The sequence below is a fragment of the Budorcas taxicolor genome, chromosome 4, assembly GCF_023091745.1.
Source record: "Budorcas taxicolor isolate Tak-1 chromosome 4, Takin1.1, whole genome shotgun sequence".
In the NCBI taxonomy this organism is placed as follows: Eukaryota; Metazoa; Chordata; class Mammalia; order Artiodactyla; family Bovidae; genus Budorcas; species Budorcas taxicolor.
This window is the reverse complement of record NC_068913.1, coordinates 63,330,296-63,353,903: the sequence shown is the minus strand read 5'-3', so window position 1 is coordinate 63,353,903 and position 23,608 is coordinate 63,330,296. Positions and strand designations below refer to the sequence as shown.

The window sequence follows — 23,608 nt, the reverse complement described above, 5'->3', positions numbered from 1 at the left end:
CTATTCTACCATGTAAATCGTGACAATACTTTTTTACAAATAACAAAGTTCCGGTTTGTAATAATCATTTTCTGAAAACAAAAATAGTTTCATGAGATGCTTTATAAAGTCTACAATCAGCCTTACTAAACACTTATTTTTAAAAGAAAAACTCAAGAATATGAGACAAATGAGTCTTTTTCATATTTTTCTATATACTCAGCTTTGTTTTTCTACATTAAGAATTGAATTAAGTTTATAAAATTCAAGGTAAAAAGCAGCCATATGCTATTACATCCCCTTTGGCATAACAGTTAGTGGCTACTCCCTGGTTGCGTCACTTACTACCATTTTGGGGGGGTCCTAGCCATTTGCTTATTTCCAGCCTCCATCATAGATCTGGAGCACTGTCACACACACCACAGCACAATATGCAACGCAAAACAACTGTCAGTAACTGTTATTCCTGTTTCCTTTACTTCAAAGGTACTCCAGTTTCAGACATGACCCAGATTTAAACTGTATTCCCCAATATCCTCCTCTCTGAGCTGTCCACAGCTGCCGTGGCTGTTGGCTGCATTCCCCCTGGAACTGCCTAACCCAAGAGACCTATTGTAATTGCTAAATATAAGATAGCCATAGCAAGCTTCTTGGGTAAACTCCTCTTAAGAAAGTCACTCGATAACTTGCAATGGTTAGCATATCTTCATAATACATCACCATAATACTTATCACAATACTCTGTCTTAATTGTTACCAAGCCTGGCTGATTATAAACACCAGCAGGACTTTTAAAAAACAGATTACTGGGCTCTGTACTCTTCCAAGAACACCCTTATTCACCCATCTGTTCTCCAGAAGACTAATTTGAGTAGATCTACAGTGAGACTGGGGCTTCCCTGATGGCTTAGTGGTAAAGAATCCGCCTGCCAATACCCAAGATGTAGGAGACGCAGGTTCAATCCCTGGGTAAGGAAGATACCCTGGAGGAGGAAATGGCAGCCTACTTCAGTATTCGTGCCTGTAAAATCCATGGACAGAAGAGCCTCGCGGACTATAGTCCTTAGGGTCACAAAGTTGGAGACGACTGAGCACTTGAGCATGACATGGTAAGATTGAGTAAAAACAAAAATTTTAGTTACCTAGATCCTTGCTATTCAAACTATGGTCAAAGCATCAGAAGCATCAGCATCACAGCAGAGCTCACTGGAAATACATAATCTTGGGCCCTGTTAGACCAACTGAATCAGAACCTGCATCTTAACAACATCTCCAGGTGATTAGCACAAACATTAAAGACCGAAAGGTACTGCCCCAGACAATTCTAATGTACAACCAGCTTTCAAAAGCACTGTTCCATGGAGTTCAGTGGCAGTCCAGTGCTCTCACTGCAGAGGGCCCAGGTTCAGTCCCTGGTCAGGGAACTAAAATCCCACAAACCACACAGGACAGCCGCCCCAAAACTGCTACACCTAACCCTCTAATTCACAAAACATATAATCAGGTATATGAATAAATTTCAAATGTACTTTGATTAGTGAAGGGCGCTACCATGAAAGTCTGGAGTCATAGATTTTTAAGAGGACCAAAGCTATCAGTTTCACTCACCCTTGCATTACATATGGGACCTGATGACTCTGTGCTGGGTCAGTTTGTGCTTGTGGAAGGGTTCGTTGCCTCAATCCTTCTGAGGAAGAACTGGTAGCTAAAGTCAAGGTTTCTTGACTGGATGATGGAGTTGATGATCCTGACTGATCTGAACTCTACAAACAAAAATGTAATTATTTTTTTCAAGGAGATTTAATTCATTATAATCACAATATTATAGACACATTACTAAAAATGTATCTGTGAAATCCCTCTGCAAAGAATGAATTCTAGAAATTTACTGATTTGACTTGTGTGCCCAGCATAATAGGTATATTTATTTATATATATAGGTATAAATAATTTAATTCTCATGAGACTAAAGAGTTTAGAAAATCAAAATCCATTAATTATACAATAATAGTCCATTTCTCAACTATAAAAGGCTGAGTAGTATACCAAAAATAGCATACAAAATTTGTGAAAATTAACGCATGCAAAGCTCTTTTCATGATGCCTAACACATAAGAAGTGTTCAATAATGGTACTAATAACTGTATCACTTAAACAGTTAATATGTACCAGCTACTGTATAACATGCCATTAGTCATATACTGGTTTAAAATACTGAAGAGCATGCTAGAATTTGGTGTTAACTCTGACATTAACAAGGAACATAAACTTACAATTCACTTAACCCCTAAGTCACAGCTTTCCTATAAGAAATGAGATGGAACTAGATTTTCAAGATTCCTTCCAGTCCTAAAATCCTATTAGTTTAAAGATACTACCAACAAATACTTTTTTTTTAACAAAATAAACAAGATACCAAACAGAATTTTTAAATTCTCATGCATTAATGGTGTCAGAAACTTACAGATTCAACAACTTCAATCAACATAACCCCTTGAAGACCACCTCAATTTGTTGCTGTTTGAAAATAGTTTGTCAAGTGTTTTATGTAAATTTAAAACACAATTACAGTTTATATAAATTACCTACTTTAAAAAACTGGATACAAGATAATTTCAGCATCATTCCAAGTTTTTAAAATCACATTACTGGTACTGCCTTCCTATTTACAGCATCTCTTTTTACATGTCTACCTTCATTAGTCCTGCCATGTGAAAGGTCCTAAGGACCTTTGAAAAATTAACAAAAGCTTTACAATGTTATTCCATACCGAACAGACACCAAATATCTTACTAGGGAGGCTGATTATTAGGCACACAACTTGGAAAGGCTTCTTTTTTGGCAAGATTTCGTATTAAATGGATCATCAAAATATGGTAGTCACTAAAAAAAATTAATAGAAGAAAGGCCTAGCCATTTGGCAGCACACCCTAATTTCTCTAGAACTAATTATTTCTGACCTTATTATATAACTTTCATGAACAGATTTTTAAGACATTATCAAGTCCCAATGAAATTTATCAGCCATAAAAAAATTAAGAGGAATTCAATTTCATTCTCCTTTGATACTTCTTAGATTTTTTATAACACACCTCTGAAAAACTGAATATATATTATAAAGAAATGAAATCATGGCCGAGGAACCACCAGAAAAGGGAAAAGAAAGTTCTCTGTCAGCAGAAACTGGAGCAACACAACTGTTCAAAGACTATAAACAGAATTCTATGCCAGTGCCAGGGTTTTGTCCCTTCTTATGCAAGGTAGGAAACATAGAAAGACCCTTAGGTTTATCGAGAAAACAAATTTCGGTTTAGTGAAAGCTGAATTCCCATGACTAGTACTAGAAACTACTTACCATTGAGGCTATGCTAATTAAAGAGAGCAACTACAAGATCTAGCTTCTTAAAGAAGCAGGAACAATCAGTCTCTCTTTATCACCCCTGCCATGCATCCCCTCCTCAAAATTCTGGCTAGATTCCTGACAAGCAGGAAAGTACACTTAGCAGTACAAAAGATCCCTACCCAGCAAGCTTGAAGCAAGGTTCCCACTCAACCAGTCCTTTTCTTTCACCTCCAAAAGTGTCACATAAAGCTTTTACAAAAGGAAACCAAAAATAATTTAATATAAAAGAATTTGAACAGTATAAAAAATGTCTAAGTTGAAAAGTTCAACTAGTTTTTTAAATTTCCCAAACAATTTTAGGAAGAGGGAAAAATGAATACTCAAGTCTGAAAGAACTGGGTACATCAAGTAATTATTCCTCCCATAGTCGGAATATATACTCAAATCCGGTCATTTTATAAAACAATTATTGAACAAGCAATCTTCTTTAGCAAACTTAAAGTTTAAATAATTTAATCTACCTTGATTAAATATAATATACAAAATACCTTAAAGAGTTTATATTATATAACCATATCATAATTTTGTCTTATCAGTATTTCAGTAATTAAACCCCTGAAAATTGGCTCTATTACTGACCTGCCATATAGCAAATTATAACTCATGGGCACAGGCTTCAAGGGATTACACTGTGTACTGGATCTCTAAAAATGAAGTTTAAATGATTAACTTCAGCTGTTCACAACACAGTCTCACCACCCACAAGATCCAGTTGTTCTGTTTTCAACTTAGTTTTTAGAGGCAAGAAGGGATAATCAGAAAACTTCAGCATTTACTCTGCCCAGAACAACTCACAGAATTGCTGTTGGATGCCAGTGCTTCATGACTTTCTCTATTGGTGCTGGATTTTGGAGAACTGGGAGGAGTCCGAGAGGTACATACTAGATGAACCATATGATACTCATCTTGCTAAAATTAAAGAAAATTACATTTAAAGGGTAGTACTAGAAAGTACGCAGCTCAACAATGTCAGTAGCTAAGCAGAAATACTGAACTCAAAACTTAAGTTTCTTCCTACCACAGCTGCTTTATTAGTAATAAACTGTCACCTGCACATAAACTGGGATCCTTCTGAGTATTTCTTCCATGCTTAGAAAACAGTCTCAATACTCAGGAACTACTATACGAAAAAAATTATTATTTTGTATACCAAGCAAACACTGCTGTAAAGTTGTGTCAATGCAACCTATTATTTCAGTATAAAAACACTACACACATTAATATCAGCACTGTGACAGTCACATTGACGTTTAGGCCTACAAACTTTGAATAGTAAATGTTTTCATTATTTGAAAACTTACAGTGATAAGGAAACTCAAATAACCTCACTCTAATCTCATCTGTCTGAATTTTAGCAATAATATTTTATTTTTTAAGTCAAAAACTGGTTTTATCTCTAACACTTATACACAGATATAGAGCATATATTTGAACTATATTCTGTTAATATTCCAAGTGTGTCTCCATAAATCTACAACTATGAGTGAAGGAAAATACTCTAAAAATAATTAACTGGCATTCTAGCTTAATGATTTCATGAGTATACTTGTCATAGCATAAAGCGAGTAAACAAGGTACAGTAAGGAGACGCAGAGAAGAACAAAGGATGGCGCAGCAATTTTAAAAAATCAGAAAATGACTTTTTAAAAGGGGGGGCGCGGCAGGAAATAAAGAAAAGATGCCCAGTTGTGAGAAAGAGAAACAAAGCTCTAGGAATTCACCATCTTCCATAAACAAGAACTGTGCTTAATTCTGAGGTGAATCCAAGAAAGGGCAGGAGTCAGTCCCCCGCCTAAACAGACTCACGATGTTGTTCAAAGAACAGACTGGGGCTTCCCTGGTGGCTCCGTGGTAAACAATCTGCCTACCAATGCAGGAGGCCCGGGTCTGATCCCTGATCTGGGAAGACCCCACAGACAGCAACTAAGCCCACGCACCGCAACTACTGAGCCTGTGCTCTAGAGCCCAAGGGCTGCAGTTACTGAAGCCCGCGCGCCCTGGAGCCTGTGCTTGGCAACAAGACAAGTCACCGCAGAGAGAAGCCCGCACACTGCAACTAGACAGTAGCTCCCACTCTCCACAACTGGAGAAAAATTGGCACAGCAATGAAGACCCAGCAGCCAAAAACAAATAAATTTAAAAAAAATTATTTTAAGAACAGACTAGCACATTAGAGCCCAATTAGAGAAATATATAAATCAGTCTTTTGCACAAAACTGAGATGCATGAACTGTAACCGTTTATGGGTTTAGAGGAAGAAGTTAATAGGAGTTAGAATACTAGAGAAAGGCATTCCCAGAAATAGCATTACATGAGGTACACCAAGCAAAGCAGGTAGAAAGGATGCCTGATTTACAATGTCCCCTTAGCTTGGGAATACAGTAAAAAAACAGTAAAAAAAAAGCATCCAAGTGTAAAATGTTCATCCTTACAAAACTAGTTTCAAAGGTCATATTAACCACAATTACCTCATAGTATTTATTCACCTTTGGGGAATGTTTCTATAAAACATTTTATAACTAAACAGGTAAAGTTAATGACAGCATTTAACTGAAAGAAGTAAAGGGTTATACAGTTCAATGCTCTGTTCAAACTGTAAACATACTGTTCGAAGTGTTCTGTCATAAGGGGCACAACAGTCCTTTGACTGAAGCTGGGGGGTTTTTGTTTGTTGTTGTTGTTGTTGTTGTTGTTTTTTGGGGGGGGCGGGCATGGTTGGCATGGAGAGGCACATGTGGGATCTCAGTTCCCTGATCAGGGATTGAACCCGAGTCCCTTGCAGTGAAAGCACAGGGTCTTAACCACTGGACCACCACGGAAATCCCAAAGCATTTTAAGTATTCTGGTTGGAAATGATTTCTGGCAGCAAAATCCTTTTTAGAAGTATGCATGTTCAGACTCTAGCTATCCTTGGGTTAAAATAATAAATCTATATTTCAAATAGCATACAGTGAAAAAAGTTTTTAAGGATAAAACCAGGAAAGAAAATGAAGAGGTGGAACATAGCAGATTTGGGGGGTAGTAAATATTCTGTACAATATTATAAGGTGGATACCTGTCATTATACAGAAAGTACAATACCAAGAGTGAACCCTAATGTAAACGATGGGTTTGGGGTGATGATATCAATGCAGGCTTCAACTCTAACTACTGTAGCACTCTAATGTAGACTGATGTGGAATGCTGTTAGTGGGAGTAGCTGTGTATGTGCGGAGGCAGGAGTTAAATGGGTAATCGTTATACCTTCCGCCCAATTTTGTTATGAACCTAAAACTACTCTAAAAAATAAAGTCTATTAAGAAAAGAAAGAGGGGAGGATATATGCTACAAAAGCCAGTATTTTTGAGAGAGAGGGAGAAGTAGGGAGAGAGAGACAGTGAGGGATGTTATTAAACCACTTTGGCAACCTGAAACTACATGATTAAAACGAAAATGACAGCAGGAAGTCACACTAGCAAAACTAAAATGTCAACTATCTAGACAGAAGGAATACACCAGTGTAAGGTTTTTTAAAATTTCCCACAGGTGATCATAAACATACACAAGAGCATAAAGAGATTAGGGATATCCAGAAAACACTGAGTTAAGTCAAAAATCTAAAGTGAAACCTAACAGCTATATATTCAATTCTGCTACATTCACAAGCAAAAAGAATCTCAAATGCAGAAAAATTCTAAAAGTATAAATTCCACAAATAAACATGAGCTAAAAGCTGCCATTAAAGTAACTAGTATTCTATCAAAAAATTATATTAAAATATATTTAACTCTGAGTACCAGGATTCAAAGTTTGCTGATGGACCACGTGGGCTTCCTTCTGTAATATTTGATGTCCCAAAATTAAACTCCTAACCCAAGTTAACGTGTATTAAAATGTTATGTAGTTTCATCAAAAACGGATTTAAGAGAGGGGACTGTTACCGGTCTACTTGAGCACTCTACTCCTGCATTAATGATAAGTGAATATGGCTTTCTTCCACAAGATAACAAATCCCTGAACACAAATATGTAATACTATTTCAGATTTAGCTATCAGATGGATATATAAAACTGTTAACTAATCAGAATCACTTATTATGCTACCTAAAAGGGTTGATTTTAAGTATCTAAGAACTAAATTGGTTGGATAGCAAAAGAAAGTTCAGAACATATCTCCTCTGGCACTCTGAGTAACTGGTATTGAATAGTGGTGGAAAAGCTTACTTTTCTGAGAATGTCTTTCAGCTGCAGATGATCGGGAAGCAGTCTGCCCGAATACACCAATCTCTGATCCTTCGTCAACTAAGAAACGGGATAAAGAAAAAAATTCAACTTTTTCTAATTATACAAATTGAAAGTTGGGAATAAGATGCCTTACTATGGGTAAAGTAAAATTCCCTTTCGGCACAAATAAGCAGAAAACTGACATAATTTAAGAATTTTGTTTTTCCAAATTCTATTTAAGACATTAAAAGTTCAGCAAATGGTAACATATCTACTGTAGATATAATAAAATACAGATAATTCCCAATTTATCTTTAAAATGGGGGAAATAGGTAAATTGGAAGTTGGTCTTTCAGCCATAATGCAATGCATGTGTGACTGTCATTAAAAACCTTCAAGACTATTAATGAGAAGGTGGCTGGCTTTCTATTAACAGTCAACAATGGGATAAAATTCCAAGGTCACCAGTGTTATTTTGCATTATTTTGTCAGTATTTTTAATCAAAAGTATACATAAAATTTATTTTCTACTTTAGTAACATCATGCAGGGTAATTTATCAGTTTTAAATTCAAAAGCCATTTGGATATAGTTTACAGTTTTAGATAACTATTCTAGTTTTTATTATTTTTGCCATTCTCATGAATACCTTTTTACATTTTTCAAAAACACAAGAAAAACAAGCTCAAGTGCATGGAGAGCCAAGTGCCATCTCCATATACAACCCAAAATATAAAATAAATTCTGGTTATCTCTGCCTTATTTTGTACTTCTAACAAATCTGCTAAGTGCTCACACTACAAGCATTAGGTATTTAAAATAAAAACATTTATGTACAGTCCCCATAAGACCTCCTATTTCATCATGGAGAAACAGGCAAGCGTTCCTTGAATTCTACTAAAACAAATACTGGCTATATGGACAATTACTAAACATGCCAAATCCAAGTAATAACTATGACAATTTTCAAACAGTCTATATATGCAACATGGCTACTAAAAAAAGAGTCTTACATTAAAATTAACCACAGTAAAAAGAGCCATTCTGTAGTTAAGATCTGTGGTTCACAGGTTCTTAGGTACCAAAGATCAAGAGAAGGTACAGTTGTCCTTCCAACTTACTTAGCTTTTTGGCATAATTTAATTTCCCCAGAAGTATTTTTGAGTGCACCATTCTGAAAATGCACAAATTCTTACATATAAACAACCAAATACAACACAGGATTTTTTTTGAAAAACTACATATCACAAGTCTTGAAACTTTAATCAATACATATGAACACTGAGTGGGGCACAATAGTAAATTATATAACATGAGTTAAACGCTAAGTGATAAAGACTGATTTAAGCCCTGATTTAAGCCATCATAAACTATCAGTTCAAACATTTAATAAATACTCCTATGTCATATCATTTGATACAAAAAATATCAGTCTTTTCTTATAATTTTACTTTACTATTAAAATTCTCAAACACACACAAAGTGGAGAGAATAAAATGAAGCCCCTTACCATCTTTAGAATTCCCAAATACCCAGCTCCAACAATTATCAACATTTTGCTATTCTTGTTTCATTTACCCACCCCCATTTCATTTTTGGCAAGGAAAAGAGTTTTAAAGCAAACACCCCATATTTCTTTTCACATGTCAAAAAACAGCATGTATCTGTAGCAGTTGTTTTTGTAATTAGCCACATTACCACCTTCAATAAAATAAACATTAATTGCTTAGTATGTAATATCCAGTACAGTTCAATTTTCCCCACTTGCTCAAAAATGCCTTTTAAGGGATGTGTGCTGTGCTGTGCTGAGTCATTCAGTCGTGTCCAACTCTGTGACCTCATGGACTGCGGCCCCTGCCAGGCTCCTCTCTCCATGGGGATTCTCCAGGCAAGAATACTGGAGTGGGTTGCCATGCCCTTCTCCAGGGGGTCACTCTAACCCAAGGATTGACCCAGGTCTTCCACATTGCACGCAGATTCTTTACTGTCTGATGGTTTGTCTAAACCAGAATCAAACAAGGTTCACACATGGAATTGGGTTGTTACGTCTCTTTTAATCTTTCAACAGCTTCCACTTCTTTCAAAATTTTCCCTAGCTACTTGTTGAAGAAAACATGTTGCAGTCTGGATGTAAGTGACTGTGTCCTTCTGGTATGGTAGAGTTTGTCCTATAGTCTTCTGTAAATGCAGTTAGATCTGGAGGGTTGATGAACTTCAGGTTCTTTTTTGTTTGACAAGAGAACTTCCTGTTGTATCACATCATTATTAGCACATGTAGACTGGGTGACCTACTTTTAGTCATGTCAAGATCGATCAGTGTGTTTAAATATTGTCAGCCTGATTCATCCCCTATGAAGTCTGCCATCAAACATTCACCTTTTTAATAACTTAGATCAAACTGCCTAGATCCATTATTTCATTAGGGGTAGAAAATAATTTTGACCTCTGCAGTCTGTAAGAGCTTCCTTGCTTTCGGGCACATAAGGTTCACCTTCCACGTGTCTTTTGCCAGGCCTGGAAACAGCCACAGTTCCAGGGGCTTTGATTCCTTTTAATAGGAAATGGCATCTAAAGACAAAATCTGGGGCCTAAGGGTACTTACGGTCACTTGCTATTATTTCTAAGATTCTTCAAGAGAGATACAAAATATGTATTTTTTGCAAAGGAGAAACTTAAACCCTGAGTGAATATTCATTTTTCTGATTTTAATTGAATGGTATAAGGTTTTTTTATTTACACATCTGTCACCCTGAAAATCTTTTTTACTAATGATATTAACAAAAGTATGCCATTAGCAAAAGTACTTATGGGCTTTATCCTACTATGTATAATCTCAATAATTCTGGATGAGGTTTAAGATTTCTTGTCACTTTTTCAGTCCTTAGATCTATCCTACTAGAGATATGTAGTCAAAATATAGTGTTTCAAAATTACTTGTAATTTTGTTAACATCCTGACATTGTTAAACTGTTTAGGAATTTTTTTTCTATTTAATTTTTAAAATTATATATAACATATACAGAAACAAAGGAAAAATTATAGAACAAGGTACAAAAAGGTTTAGCTTCTGTCCCCTACCCTCTTCCTCTGTAATTTTGAATCACCCTTCCATGGTTTTTTAACAACGTAACAAATGTGGATATAAGCACACTTATGTTTCCCTTCTTTTCTCACATAAAAGGTAGAACACGATACTCACTCTTTAGTACTTTGTTTTCTCCCTTATTTTACCCTGGCAATTACTCCTTAGCAGTATAAAGATGTCTTCCCCACTCTTTTTGAATGCTCCATTACACAGAAATACTAAAGTTTACAACATGGATATTTGAATGTTTCTAGGTTTTTGTTATATACTCATAGTGTCCTTCTTTCATACTATTCATTTCTCTACATCCCCCACCATATCCTGCAACATAGAGCTCCCTGGTGACCTTGATAAAAGCAATCTTGGTGGAACAGTAGGGTAAAAACTTAACTGGGATGTATTTAAGAGAAAAGGAGAGGAGTACAATTACAAATAGTGAATATTCACAGTTTATAAGGAGCTGTGCACTAAAGACAGAAAGGGAATAAAAGTAATAGCTGGAAGGGAAGTGAAGTCAAAAGAGGGTCTTGTTTTACTGTTTTGTGTTTTTGTTTTTTTAAGGAAAGAGAAATTACATGTTTGTATGCCAATAGAAATAATTCATCCTCAGGAAAGTGATGATGCAGAAGAGAAAAACAGAAAATTTCCAGAGCAATGTTCTTGAGTAACTCATAAGGGGTAAAATCTTGTGTGAAGGAGTTGAACTTAGAGAAGAATACGGCAGAGACAGGCGAAGAAATGTTAAGAAACTTGTACACAATCCCACTACCACCACTCGTTGCCTCAGCTTTCTTATTTAAATAATGAGGGCAATAATAGCACCTATTTCACAAGGCTGAATTTTCACAATAAAAATGCACACAAACTTCTAACAGCAGAGCAGAACACTATGAAAACATTCAATGAGCATTTGATACTAATCTCTAACAACTGCTTCTCTGACATGCAGTTTCATGAGGATCTAATGAGAGATTTTGTGACAGTATTGATAAGCTGTATGACCAGTAGCAGGCTACCTTTGTTCATTATGTGTAAGAACATGATTAGGATACTGCTAAATAGGTTTAAAGCTGCAATAACTATCAATTTAATGAATAAAAAAGCAAGCCCTATTCCATATTTGAAGAGCTTTCAAGAATCAGTTTAAAATGACATTTATAAATAACAAAAAGAAAACTTTTAATTCATTTCACCTTCTCTACATAGAAAAATATGTGAAATTAGTTTAAAAAAAAAGTCAAGAAGTCCATGTGCAAAGCATAAATTACTTACCTTCAGATTTTTAGTGAAAGGATGTACTAAGTGGATGGGATGAAAGAAGTATTTATCAACTACTTCAAAATGTAAGAAAACTATGTATTAGCTGTTTTCTACATAGGTAATCATCATTTTACTATTAAACTGTAGCAGTAATGGAATTAATCAAGTACTTTATCACAAGGATCATTTTTAAACAAGATAGGACATAAAAGCATGCTAGAATACTCAATATTTTGGACTACTGACATGTATATATATAAATTAAGTACAGTGGCAATCCAACTTAGTTTACTCTCATAATTATCTAGTAGATAGATTTAAAACAATTTTTTCACAGAAACAATACAGACCACTATCAGTCAGCAACCTCATAGACTCCAGAAACCCATGCTTGAGAAACTTAGCCATATAAATTAAAGACATTTAGGAAGATCACTTAGTTTAGAATATAGGTACTAAAATCTCATGAGAGTCAGCTATAAAGTAATCATTCGGTTATCTATAATGATAATTCTTATGTGAAAATTAAAAACTCCAAATTAAAGATTGTGAGAACTCCTAGTCCTAAAACTATGAGTCCCAGTTTCAGAAATACATACACTTATCAAACTTTCAAACCTAACAGCACATAATCTATTTAACCCAAAATATACTGACTGAAATAGCACTCCTAGAAGCCCAGAGACTGATAATCCCTTATCGCCAAGTCCTATTTTTTTAAAGCCTATACCCATGGGCTTCCCTGGTGGCTCACACAGTAAAAACATCTGCCTGCAATGCTGGAGACCCAGGTTCGATCCCTGGGTTAGGAAGATCCCCTGGAGAAGGAAATGGCGACCCACTCCAGTACTCTTGCCTAGAAAATGCCATGGATGGAGGAGCCTGGCAGGCTACAGTCCATGAGGCCACAGAGTCTGACACGACTGAGCGACTTCCCTTTCTTTCTTTCATACCCACTGAACAGAAAGGCTGGATAATGGCCAAGCAAGTCCCTCAGCAGGATGAGGAATAGCATGGCCAAAAGTGCCTAGCAAAAGGTTCTGACATTTGAAAGGAGAAAAGACCATGGCTTTCACCATTTGTACCTCTGGAAGAGCAATCAAAGTTTAGAAAATCCATTAAGAGGCATTTGTACATTTCATTCATATCACTGGTCACTGTCCCTCCAGAGTCCTTTGCTAAATTTTCCATCCAATTCTAAACGTTAAGAAAGCTTCTTCGGCTGAGACGCAAATTTGCTTCTCTATCCAAGGCCTCTCTCCCTCTCAAACCCAAATCCATATACCCAACCATTTATTAGACATCTAACACCTTCAGATATCTTTATGAGTTTTCTGTTGTTGTTTGTTTTTTGCCTTTGGCCACACCAGGCAGCACATGGGATCTTAGTTCTAGGACCAGGGATCAAATTCATGCCCCCTGCAGCAGACATGCAGAATCTTAACCACTGGACCACAAGTGAAGTCCCCACCTTCAGATATCTTAATAAGCAACGCAGAGTCAAAACATCTACAACAGTTCTCAGTTTCCAAATCTCCAGATCTTTCCCCTTACTTGTTCCCTATTTCTTAAACAACTTGCCACCAGATGTTTAAGCCAAACTCTGGGCATTATCCTCAATTTTTCTCTCACCTTGTCTAACGTTTCTAACCATCAGCAAATCTCACGGACTCTATCTCCAGAAGCCCCTCTCGGTTCATTTCTTTCCATTTCCATTGTCATTACTCTAATCTAAACTGCTACCTCTTGCCGGAACTTCTGTAATATTAATAAATAGCATCTTTAATTGGTCTTCACACACTCTGGTCTACAGTCAGTAAACAGAGTGATCTTTTAAAAATGTGAATCATTCCTGTCACTCTCTAGTAGATCCCTACCAGTCTGGATTTAATTCTAATTCCTTACCATAACCAGATGGTCCCAGCAGATCTGCTTTCTATCTCTTTCCCACATCCTCTGATTTTATTCTTTCCTCCTCTCTCATTAGCCAAATGGGTAATCACTTTGATCTCCAAATATGCTAAGCTCGTTACCAACTCAGACACCATACCTGTAGTATTCTCTCTCAGCTCTTGCAGACTTAACTCTTTCTTAATCATCTTTTGGGTCTTAGCTTTAAAATGACCTTCTCAGAGAGGCCTAACCTGATTTACAACCTTGAAGAAGAGTATTCTCTTTTACTCACCCAGTTTGTTTTCTTCATAACACAAACCATAATCTGTAATTATGTGCACGAGTTTATTTCCCTAAGTGGGATATGACTGTCAGGAACAAGAGAGGGTCCATGTCTGTCTAGCTCATCCCTTTGTTCCTATAGCCCAGTCATGTGTCTTGCAGAGGAGATGCTAAATGCCACTGTATTAAATGAAGTGTTATGAAGTCCAAAAGCGTTTACATAGATTTGGAAGACATAACTTATTTGAAATTCATTGTATCAGTTATTTTACATGTAATCATTAAGAATGAAAATGAAGTGTTCAGTTAGTATTCAGTCTTATGAATCACAATACTTACTAGCTTAAAATACTGGTGCTAAATTCATCTGGTTCATTTCTGTAAATGGTACTGATATTAGCATATTATTATCAAGCAACAATCGTGTGTTGGTATCTTAGTATTAACTTTTCCCTAAATAAATAGTCTATTTCAAATAAACTTTTATCTTTCCACAGCAAGGGACCATCAATTTTCAAAAAGTACAACATAACAAAATTAGATTATACCCCACCCAAAAAATACATAAAGCAAAAACAAGTATGGATGAAAACGTGAAGAAAGTAGAACCCTTTTACATTACTGCTGCTGCTAAGTCTAGTGGGAATATAAAACGGCATGGCCTCTTAAAAAGCTTGACAGTTCCTCAGAAAGCTACCATATGACTCAGTATACATCATTCCTAGGTATATACCAAAGAGAAGTGAAAACACACATCCGCACAAAAGCCTGTAAGAGAATATGCACAGCAGAAAAAAGTAGAAACAACTCAAATGCCTGTCAGCTGATGAATGGACAAACAAAATGTGACATCTATGCATACATACAATGGAATATTATTTGATCATAAAAAGTAAGGAAGAACTCAGACATGATATAACATAAGTGAATCGTGTAAGCATGCTAAATGTAAGAGGAAGACATAAAAGATCACATATATCACAGTTCCATTTATGTGAAATTTTCAGAATAGGTGAATACATAGAGACAAAAAGTAGATTAGTGGTTACCAAGGACTGAGGAAACAGAGAACAAGGGGTGATGGCTAGTGAGCATGGGCTGATGAAAATGTTCTGGACATCAGAACACCAGACAGTGGTGATGACTGTACAACTTTTTGAAGTATTAAAAACCACTGACTTGTACGTGTTAAAGGGTAAATTTTATAGTATATGAATTATATCTCAATTTTTAAAACTGTTGCTTTAAATGGAATATTCAAATGCCTTCAGATAATCAGAAGTAAAAGGAAAAAGAATTCTTTAATTTTACTGTATTTGAAAATAGATTAAGTTTTCAGATGCATAAATTAAATAAGACTTGAAATTTTCTCCACTAAAAAAAATACTGAAAAAATTCAGTTTAAATATCAGTAATTTAATTTAAATATTTGGAAAATCAGTGCTTAGACACGGTAACAAACCATACAACCATCAAGTGAATTTTCAATTGGTTGGATTATAAGCTACAGTATTAGGAAAAGAACGGATTTTGAGATCTCAATTCAAACTCAGTTTAACTTGTAAAAGTGACACAAATTTATTTATCCAGACCTACTAATAACAGTATTTTTTACTTTGATTAAAAATTCATTTCTGTATTAGTTAGAGTAAGTAATGCTAACTGCTATAACAAACCTCAAGATCTCAGTAGCTCAGCACAATAGAAGTTCATTTTTCTCTTAATTAAAACATTACATCCTTTAAATATAAGAATTCAGAAGACTCGAGGCTTGGTAAATTTAAAACAAAGTACTAATGATATTGTCAATTAAAAATTTCTTCTGTTAAGATAACTGTCTACACAGAGTAACATATATATACACTTGACTATTTCTGTTAACAGCACCACCATTCTTCCTTCTGCTCACACCCTACATCCAACAGTCAGCAAATCCTATCAGGGATACTATTAACAGTGCTTCCCAGGTGGCTCTACTGGTAAAGAACCTGCCTGCCAATGCAGGTTAGACATAAGAGACACAGGTTCTATCCCTGGGTCCGGAAGATCCCCTGGAGGAGAGCACAGCAACCCACTCCAGTATTCTTGCCTGGAGAATTCCATGGACAGAGGAGCCTGGCAGGCTGAAGTCCTTAGGATCACACAGAGTTGGACACGACTGAAGTGACTTAGTACAACATACAATTAATACTCTCACCATCTCTACTGTTCCACCCTAGATGAAGCCTGGTGATATATGGCAGAGCAGAGGCAGCTAAATTACCAAGCTGGAAACATCCTGTTGGCACTCTGAGTAGCCCAGAGACAGAACTATATCACTCCAAATAAACAGCTGCTTTATCAGCTGGCCCCAAAACTTAGCTACCTACTTAACAGAGATGGCTAGAAACCAAGGTGAGGAAAGTTCATCTGCTAGTATAATATACAAAAATAAATCCTAAACTGGGAAAAGATGTTTTCTTTCTAAAAGGTTTATATATATTTTATCTGAAGTATCTGACTTTTTAATGTTTAACTACATAGCAAAATGAAATACTATGTATCCCTAATGCATTTAAAATATTCACAAGAGTCTAACATGAGTTTACTAAGAGAACAACACTTTTTTATTTCTGGCAAGTCATGTTGCTTGCTTGCTCATCAGTCACTAGGTCATGTCTGACTCTTTGCAACCCTATGGCCTATAGCCCGCCAGGCTTTTCTGTCCATGAGATTTTCCAGACAAGAATAATGGAGTGCGTTGACATTTCCTTCTCCAGGGGATCTTCCCAACCCAGGAATCAAACCTGTGTCTCCTGCATTCGCAGGCAGATTCTTTACCACTGAGCCACTTGGGAAGCCCAGAAAGTCATGTAGTTGGTATCAAAAGATTAGATTTTTTATGTGAAGGACTCAATGGGTCTCTCATGATTATGTATGGCTTAAAAAAAATCATGTCCTTAGTATATCCAACATAACTAAACAGCTCAGTAAATGCAACAGTCAACTTACATGTTGATTCAAAGAACTACAGTCCAATTTCTTTGAAAATAGTTAACTATTAACATTTCAGTACTTACATATAATTCAGCTACAAATGTCAAACAGCCTTAAAGAGCTAGTTCCCAGGAAGTGCACAAAATATCATTTTCTATGGGAAATGAATTCTGTGAATTTGTACTGAAATGTATCTCCCTCTTATTTCCACTAGATCCACCCAATCTAACGCTTCAGGAAATTTAGAGAGACTGTAAATGGAAGCACAGCTTAACCAAACTGCCTCTACCTCTTATCCTCTTACAACGACCGTAAACAAAAAAAGCTCACAGAGCTTAAACAATAATTTCCTCTAGAACTCCAAGGGGCATTCTGTGCTTAGCTGTTTCTACTCACAGGCCAAATTAGGTATACATACAACAGAGATGCCAGAATGTATGACTGTTGTGGTTCATACAAACAAGCAGGAATGTGAAACGATAGGCAAAGCTATGTACTTTGAAGTCTTAAGATATTATGTTCCCATACCTTCTTTATAATTTATCAAAATCACAAAAATAACCACAGTCTAAACTGATGCATTAGAACAGTATTAAAACTATGTTACCCATTCACCTGTAGTCTTTAGACGATAAACCATCTGAACACACATGCCTTTTTACAGTTTACTTACTTCTTTTTAATTTGCAAGTATATAACTGATAGAGCCAAGCCCTAAATGCCTTTCTTCATGTTATTATATATAACCACATATGTTTAAGATCTGAAGCTTGCAAGTCAGACCAGACCAACCTAAATACAAATTCTGATTCTAGTTAAAGTTCTATGACCTTGGGCAAAAAAAAAAATAACCAAGTCTCAGCTTCCTCATCTAGAACAGAGAGCTCATAATAAAACTTACAGCATAACCTATGAGGAATAAATGTGATAAATATATAAAATGCTTGGTAGAGTGACTGGTATACACAACCACTTAGTAAATGTCAGTTTAAAATCAGAGCAACAAATATGACAGTTAAGTAAAAGCATTCAAGACCATCAAATCTGTATTTATTATGTATGGGAATCCCACGGCAGTCCAGTGATTACGACCCCATGCTGTCACTGCTGAGGGCCAGTTTCAATTCCTGATTAAAGACCTAAAATCCCACAACCAACAAAGCACTGCAACCCATCCCCCGGCCAAACACACACACACCAAAAAATTATTATGTAAAGGAAACGAATAAAGTTCTAGAAAAATTCTATTTTTAAAACCACTGATGCATGATTAAACAAAACATCACCTTCACAGTACTGTTATTTTCCAAAAAAGACATTAGAAAAAGGCTACAAGAGGAGCTAAATAAAAGAAACTTTAGTCACCACTCATTCAAAACTTTTAACTTTCCATCAACCTTTGATAAAAATCTTATAAAACAAAAATTAGGGTGGATTATAGCCCCTTTAAATCAATAGTTCTGAGGTGATTAAGCAGGCAGATTTTAAAAATGACCTGTGCTTCCCTGGTGGCTCAGAGGTTAAAGCGTCTGCCTGCAATGCGGGAGACCTGGGTTCGATCCCTGGGTCAGGAAGATCCCCTGGAGAAGGAAATGGCAACCCACTCCAGTACTCTTGCCTGGAGAATCCCATGGACGGAGGAGCCTGGTGGGCTACAGTCCATGGGGTCACAAAGAGTCAGACACGACTGAGTGACTTCACTTTCACTTTCAGTTATGATAAATGAAATAAGTCAGAAAGATAAATACATATGATATCACTTATATGTGTAATCTAAAAAATATACCAAACTAGTGAATACAACAAATATAACTAGTGAATATAACAAAAAAGAAACATACTCACAGAACAAACTAGTGGTTACTAGTGAAGAGAGGGAAGGGGGAAGGTAATAAAAGGGTAGGGGACTAAGAGATACAAACTATAATGTATAAAATTTAAGTTATAAGGATATATTGTACAACATGGAATATAGCCAATATTTTACAAGTTTTTTTAAATAAAAAATGACCTTCCTAAGTAAGGTAATAGGGAATTACAAAAATAACAGAGATATAAACCTCAAATTATATTATAAAAGCTACTTCCACTGACAATGAAAGTAAGACTTCTATCTGAACTGTAGGCAGTTTGATTATGCAATGTTACATTCTCAGAACAGAATCTATACAACTAGTTCTATTCCTATCTCTTTAATTCTAAAAGAATCAGAGCAAAGGCACAATTTGAAAAGGCAGCAAGAGAGGGGAAATCTATCCAGAACTGAGGGACATGTTCAACAGGCAACTCTGAGTTCAAGACTGAAAAATGGGAAACAAAAGAATACACGTCCCTTCAAAGTTGATTTCAGGGTAAGTCATGTTGATCTTGGTTTGTGTATAAGAGCAAATAGTAAGAAACAAGATAATGAAAAAGATGCCTAACTGGATTTAGAGAGTCTTATTTTTTATTTCCCATTTTTAAAGTTTTCTCTAGGACAGTCCATTCTACTGAATAACATTAAGTTCAACCATTTTGATATTTACATACCTGGTCTAAACTAAATCAAAGTCTGAAACTGCTCAAGTAAAAGTAGTCCTCTTGATAGGTTATCTTCACCCACTAGTAGCAATTACCTAAATTTCAGAATAATTATTTCACACTACAGGCCAAGTTTAAGAACTGAAAATCTAAAATCATTAAGTGATGACAAATGTCATATTAGAATATGATTCACAATTATATACACTATCAACATGAACTGCTGCACTAACCAGGTCTTAAACCATGTTCTAAACCAAGTATCAATACCAAAGTTAGATAAATCTCCACCAGAGCTCAATTTCAGATCTGAGGTTTTTTTGTAATGACTGTTTAAACTTCTGCATAAATGTAGCAACTGCCTTGCTTCCTAACTGGAAAACACTTTCCCCCTGGCAGCCCATTATGGATCTATAATCTTTTAACACAGTACTATACTACCAGGTTAGGCTGCAGTCCATGGGATCGCTAGGAGTCGGACATAACTGAGCGACTTCACTTTTACTTTTCACTTTCATGCATTGGAGAAGGAAATGGCAACCCACTCCAGTGTTCTTGCCTGGAGAAAACCAGGGACAGGGGAGCCTGGTGGGCTGCTGTGTCTGGGGTCGCACAGAGTCGGACACGACTGAGGCGACTTAGCGGCAGCAGCATACTACCAGGTACTAGATAATATAAAGCATTCAAAATCATCAGGGCAACAATATCTCTGAAAGAACAGTTAAAAAAAGAAATTATCATCTTACCTCCTTAAAACTGTTCTCAATTCTATAAGAAAAATGTTTCTGTGAATCTTTTCTAAAACAGCTTCACATTCCCTTATCTCAGCTCAAGTGGACTGTTCCTTCCTGTGTTCCTACAGCACTCAGTACCTCCCTCTTGTATGACACTAGCCACATAATATCATATGTCTGTATCCCCCACTAGACCTGAGCTGCTGCTGCTGCTGCTAAGTCGCTTCAGTCGTGTCCGACTCTGCGACCCCATGGACAGCAGCCCACCAGGCTCCCCCATCCTTAGGATTCTCCAGGCAAGAACACTGGAGTGGGTTGCCAGTTCCTTCTCCAATGCATGAAAGTGAGAAGTGAAAGTGAAGTCACTCAGTCGAGTGGACTCTTCGCAACCCCATGGACTGCAGCCTACCAGGCTCCTCCATCCGTGGTATTTTCCAGGCAAGAGTACTGGAGAGGGGTGCCATTGCCTTCTCCAAGGCCTGAGCTACTTAAGAGCAAAGGACTCCTATCGCCTTTTTGCTTAGTATATACATAGACCTTCATATGCCAGATCAATAAATCCTGATTAAATAAATAAATGAAGCCCAAGAACACGTGCTTTGGAAGGAGGAGTATATTTGTTGTGGGTTGGGTTTATTGAGGGAAGGAGAGGTTGAATTAAATGAAGTCAGTATCTGACCACAAAACTAAAATCCTAAGATTTTATACACTGTTGCAAAGTTTAGCCAGAATTCCATTAATAGCATGTAGACATCCTAAAAGAACAACTTCAAATCTCCATTCTTCTGCCAACAGCTCTCATTTATTTTCCTAGAAGCCACTCCTCACAGGGACCAAGGCCCTCTACCTTACCTGACCCAAGAGGCCCAATAAGAGCAGTAATGACGAGAGCTACACACTTTTCTACTTCTTGCTATGAAACAGTTGCTTCTACCAGGCACTGAACTCTTCTCTGCTTCAAAGTCCACCCACCTCCACCAGGCAGAGATGCAAAGAAATAGGCATAAGAAATGATCTGTTAAACACCAACTAGCACCTGAGACACTTTAAAACAGAATCAATGTTAAGTAGTCATTGTGGGAGGTCATAAGAACCTAACCTTTCTATATATTAAATCATTAATATAATATTGTTTATACTGTTAAATTTCTCTGTTCTAAATAACAACTTTACAAGCAAACTTTGAGAACTCCAATTCCTATGCTGAGGACTAACTATGGCTTTGGAGTATCATTAAACAGTTGGTCTGTTCAACAACTGTGATGCTTCAAATCAGTTCTAGGTGATAAAAAAAGTTAGAATGTTAAGTGTGTCAAATCTAATAACCTTACAAAGTTTTCAGTGAAGCTCTATGAAAATAAACACATGTATACCATCCCCACTCTCAGTAACCTAGAAATAAACTTCAGATATTTTCACTTGGAGAAAACCTGCTGGAGGAGAAAAAAAAAGGTTTGCCACAAGGCTAGGTAATTAATAAGCTGCATATTATTTGGTACAGCTTCCAAAACTGCCTCCAGCGTGTCCTAGAAGCAAGAGGGTTAGGAGGGTGGGGTGTAGAGAAATTTGCAGCTTATCTATCCTCCAGCAGCTGACTGATCCAGATGGGCACTGACAGCCCTCCACTGGAGATTAGTACTAAGAGGGCAGAACTCCTGGCAAAAACAGGCTTATCTCAGGTGCAGGTTAAGACAAATGTGTTTCACACTCCTCTCTTATATACTTCTTTAAAAAGAAAAATTTTCAGAAAAGTGATAACTCTTGTTCTATCACAGTACAAACCAAGTCCTTTTTGGTTTACTCACATAAAGATCCTCACATAAGTATATATTTGAGCATATATCTTAGGTAAGTGGGCTTCCCTGGTGGCGCAGAGGTTAAAGTGTCTGCCTGCAATGCAGGAGACCTGGGTTCGATCCCTGGGTCAGGAAGATCCCCTGGAGAAGGAAATGGCAACCCACTCCAGTATTCTTGCCTGGAGAATCCCATGGACGGAGGAACTTGGTGGGCTACAGCCCATGGGTCGCAAAGAGTCGGACACAACTGAGCGACTTCACTTTCACTTTCACTTAGGTAAGTACTTAAGATATATGCTCAATAATGGCTGTTATGAACAGTACTATGGACATCCATGACATTCAATTCCAACTACCCTAAAAAGCTATTATCTACTTCATCATATGCAATAGGAAATCTTTTGCAAAACAGAAATTTTTAAAAAGAAATTGTTACCCCTGTGTAAATCTTTGCTTTCAAGACAAGATGTGAATGAATTAGAGTTCCAACAATTTTGTTTCAAGTACTTAAATACATCAGGGTTTTTACTTTCCCTTCTAAGAGTATTTGAACGAAAAAATACTGCCAAACAGAGCTAATGCCAACTAACAGTTGTTTTTCTACATCTCCTGTTTTTGCAATAACTGCCCTATTTCTATAGTTGTTCTAGAAACCTAAATGCCTAACTAAACTTAATACTGTAACACTGAAACAGTATTAATTCATTAATATCTTAATATAGATCAAGTGTCTTCCTTACTTGTGTGCATAAAACAAGTGTTAAGTAAAACCTGGAAAGCACAGTTGCCTTCCAACACATCCTTACTGCTGGCTTAAATTTACCAGATGCCAAAAATATTTGCCACCCTAAAAATCCAAGCCTCTTCATTAATAAAAAAGAAAAAAAAAAAGGTTTAGTAATTGCTGAAAACTACTTATTCAGAAATGAAATTTTTACACAGTGGATAACAAGAAAGCCTCACTTTCACACACTGTGCATGACATACTTCTCTAAATTATTCCAAGACTTAATTATCAACTATGTTGATAACTTTCAAATCTAACTTTGGGAACAGATGGAGGTGTACTGTCTGTTTTATTATGTTTGCAATATCCAGATATGATTCAGAATGGAAAACACTGCCACACTGATTTACAAATGCTGTATGAACAGAATAAAATGATGTACCAAATAGTGGAGGGGTGGAAGGACTGTTCTCTTCTAAATTAAGAAAATTTCTGTGTCCTCTACAAGAGAAAAATGAGAGAGGGAGGGGCAGGAGAAAGTCAAACTAAAAACTCTTTGCTTCTTAAAACATATATACTAGTGTGGAAACTGTAACTTTTATAGAGGTCACATGCTTATTTCCAAGAAAAAACTCGCTGTTCAGCAGAAAGCAATTTCTGGGCCAGGTGTTGAGAAAGTAAAAAGGAATTTTATTCTAATAAGTAATAAAAGCTTTAATATGGGTTGTAGTGTTTATCTCTCTCTTTTTTAA

General features: G+C 36.4%; 1 protein-coding gene across 3 annotated transcripts in view; it reads right to left on the bottom strand.

Moving 5' to 3' along the window:
• The window catches only part of HERPUD2 (HERPUD family member 2), a 36,916-nt gene that overhangs the window by 12,198 nt on the left and 1,110 nt on the right, over positions 1-23,608 (bottom strand). For 2 of the 3 annotated variants that reach the window (XM_052638747.1, XM_052638746.1), the window contains exons 3-5: positions 7,585-7,662; positions 4,178-4,291; positions 1,588-1,742 (exon numbers count right to left, since the gene is read on the bottom strand). In XM_052638747.1, the coding sequence (XP_052494707.1) occupies positions 1,588-1,742; positions 4,178-4,291; positions 7,585-7,662 (347 nt within the window). The remainder of the gene's footprint in view (positions 1-1,587; positions 1,743-4,177; positions 4,292-7,584; positions 7,663-23,608) is intronic. The other variant, XM_052638748.1, reaches the window with a different exon arrangement.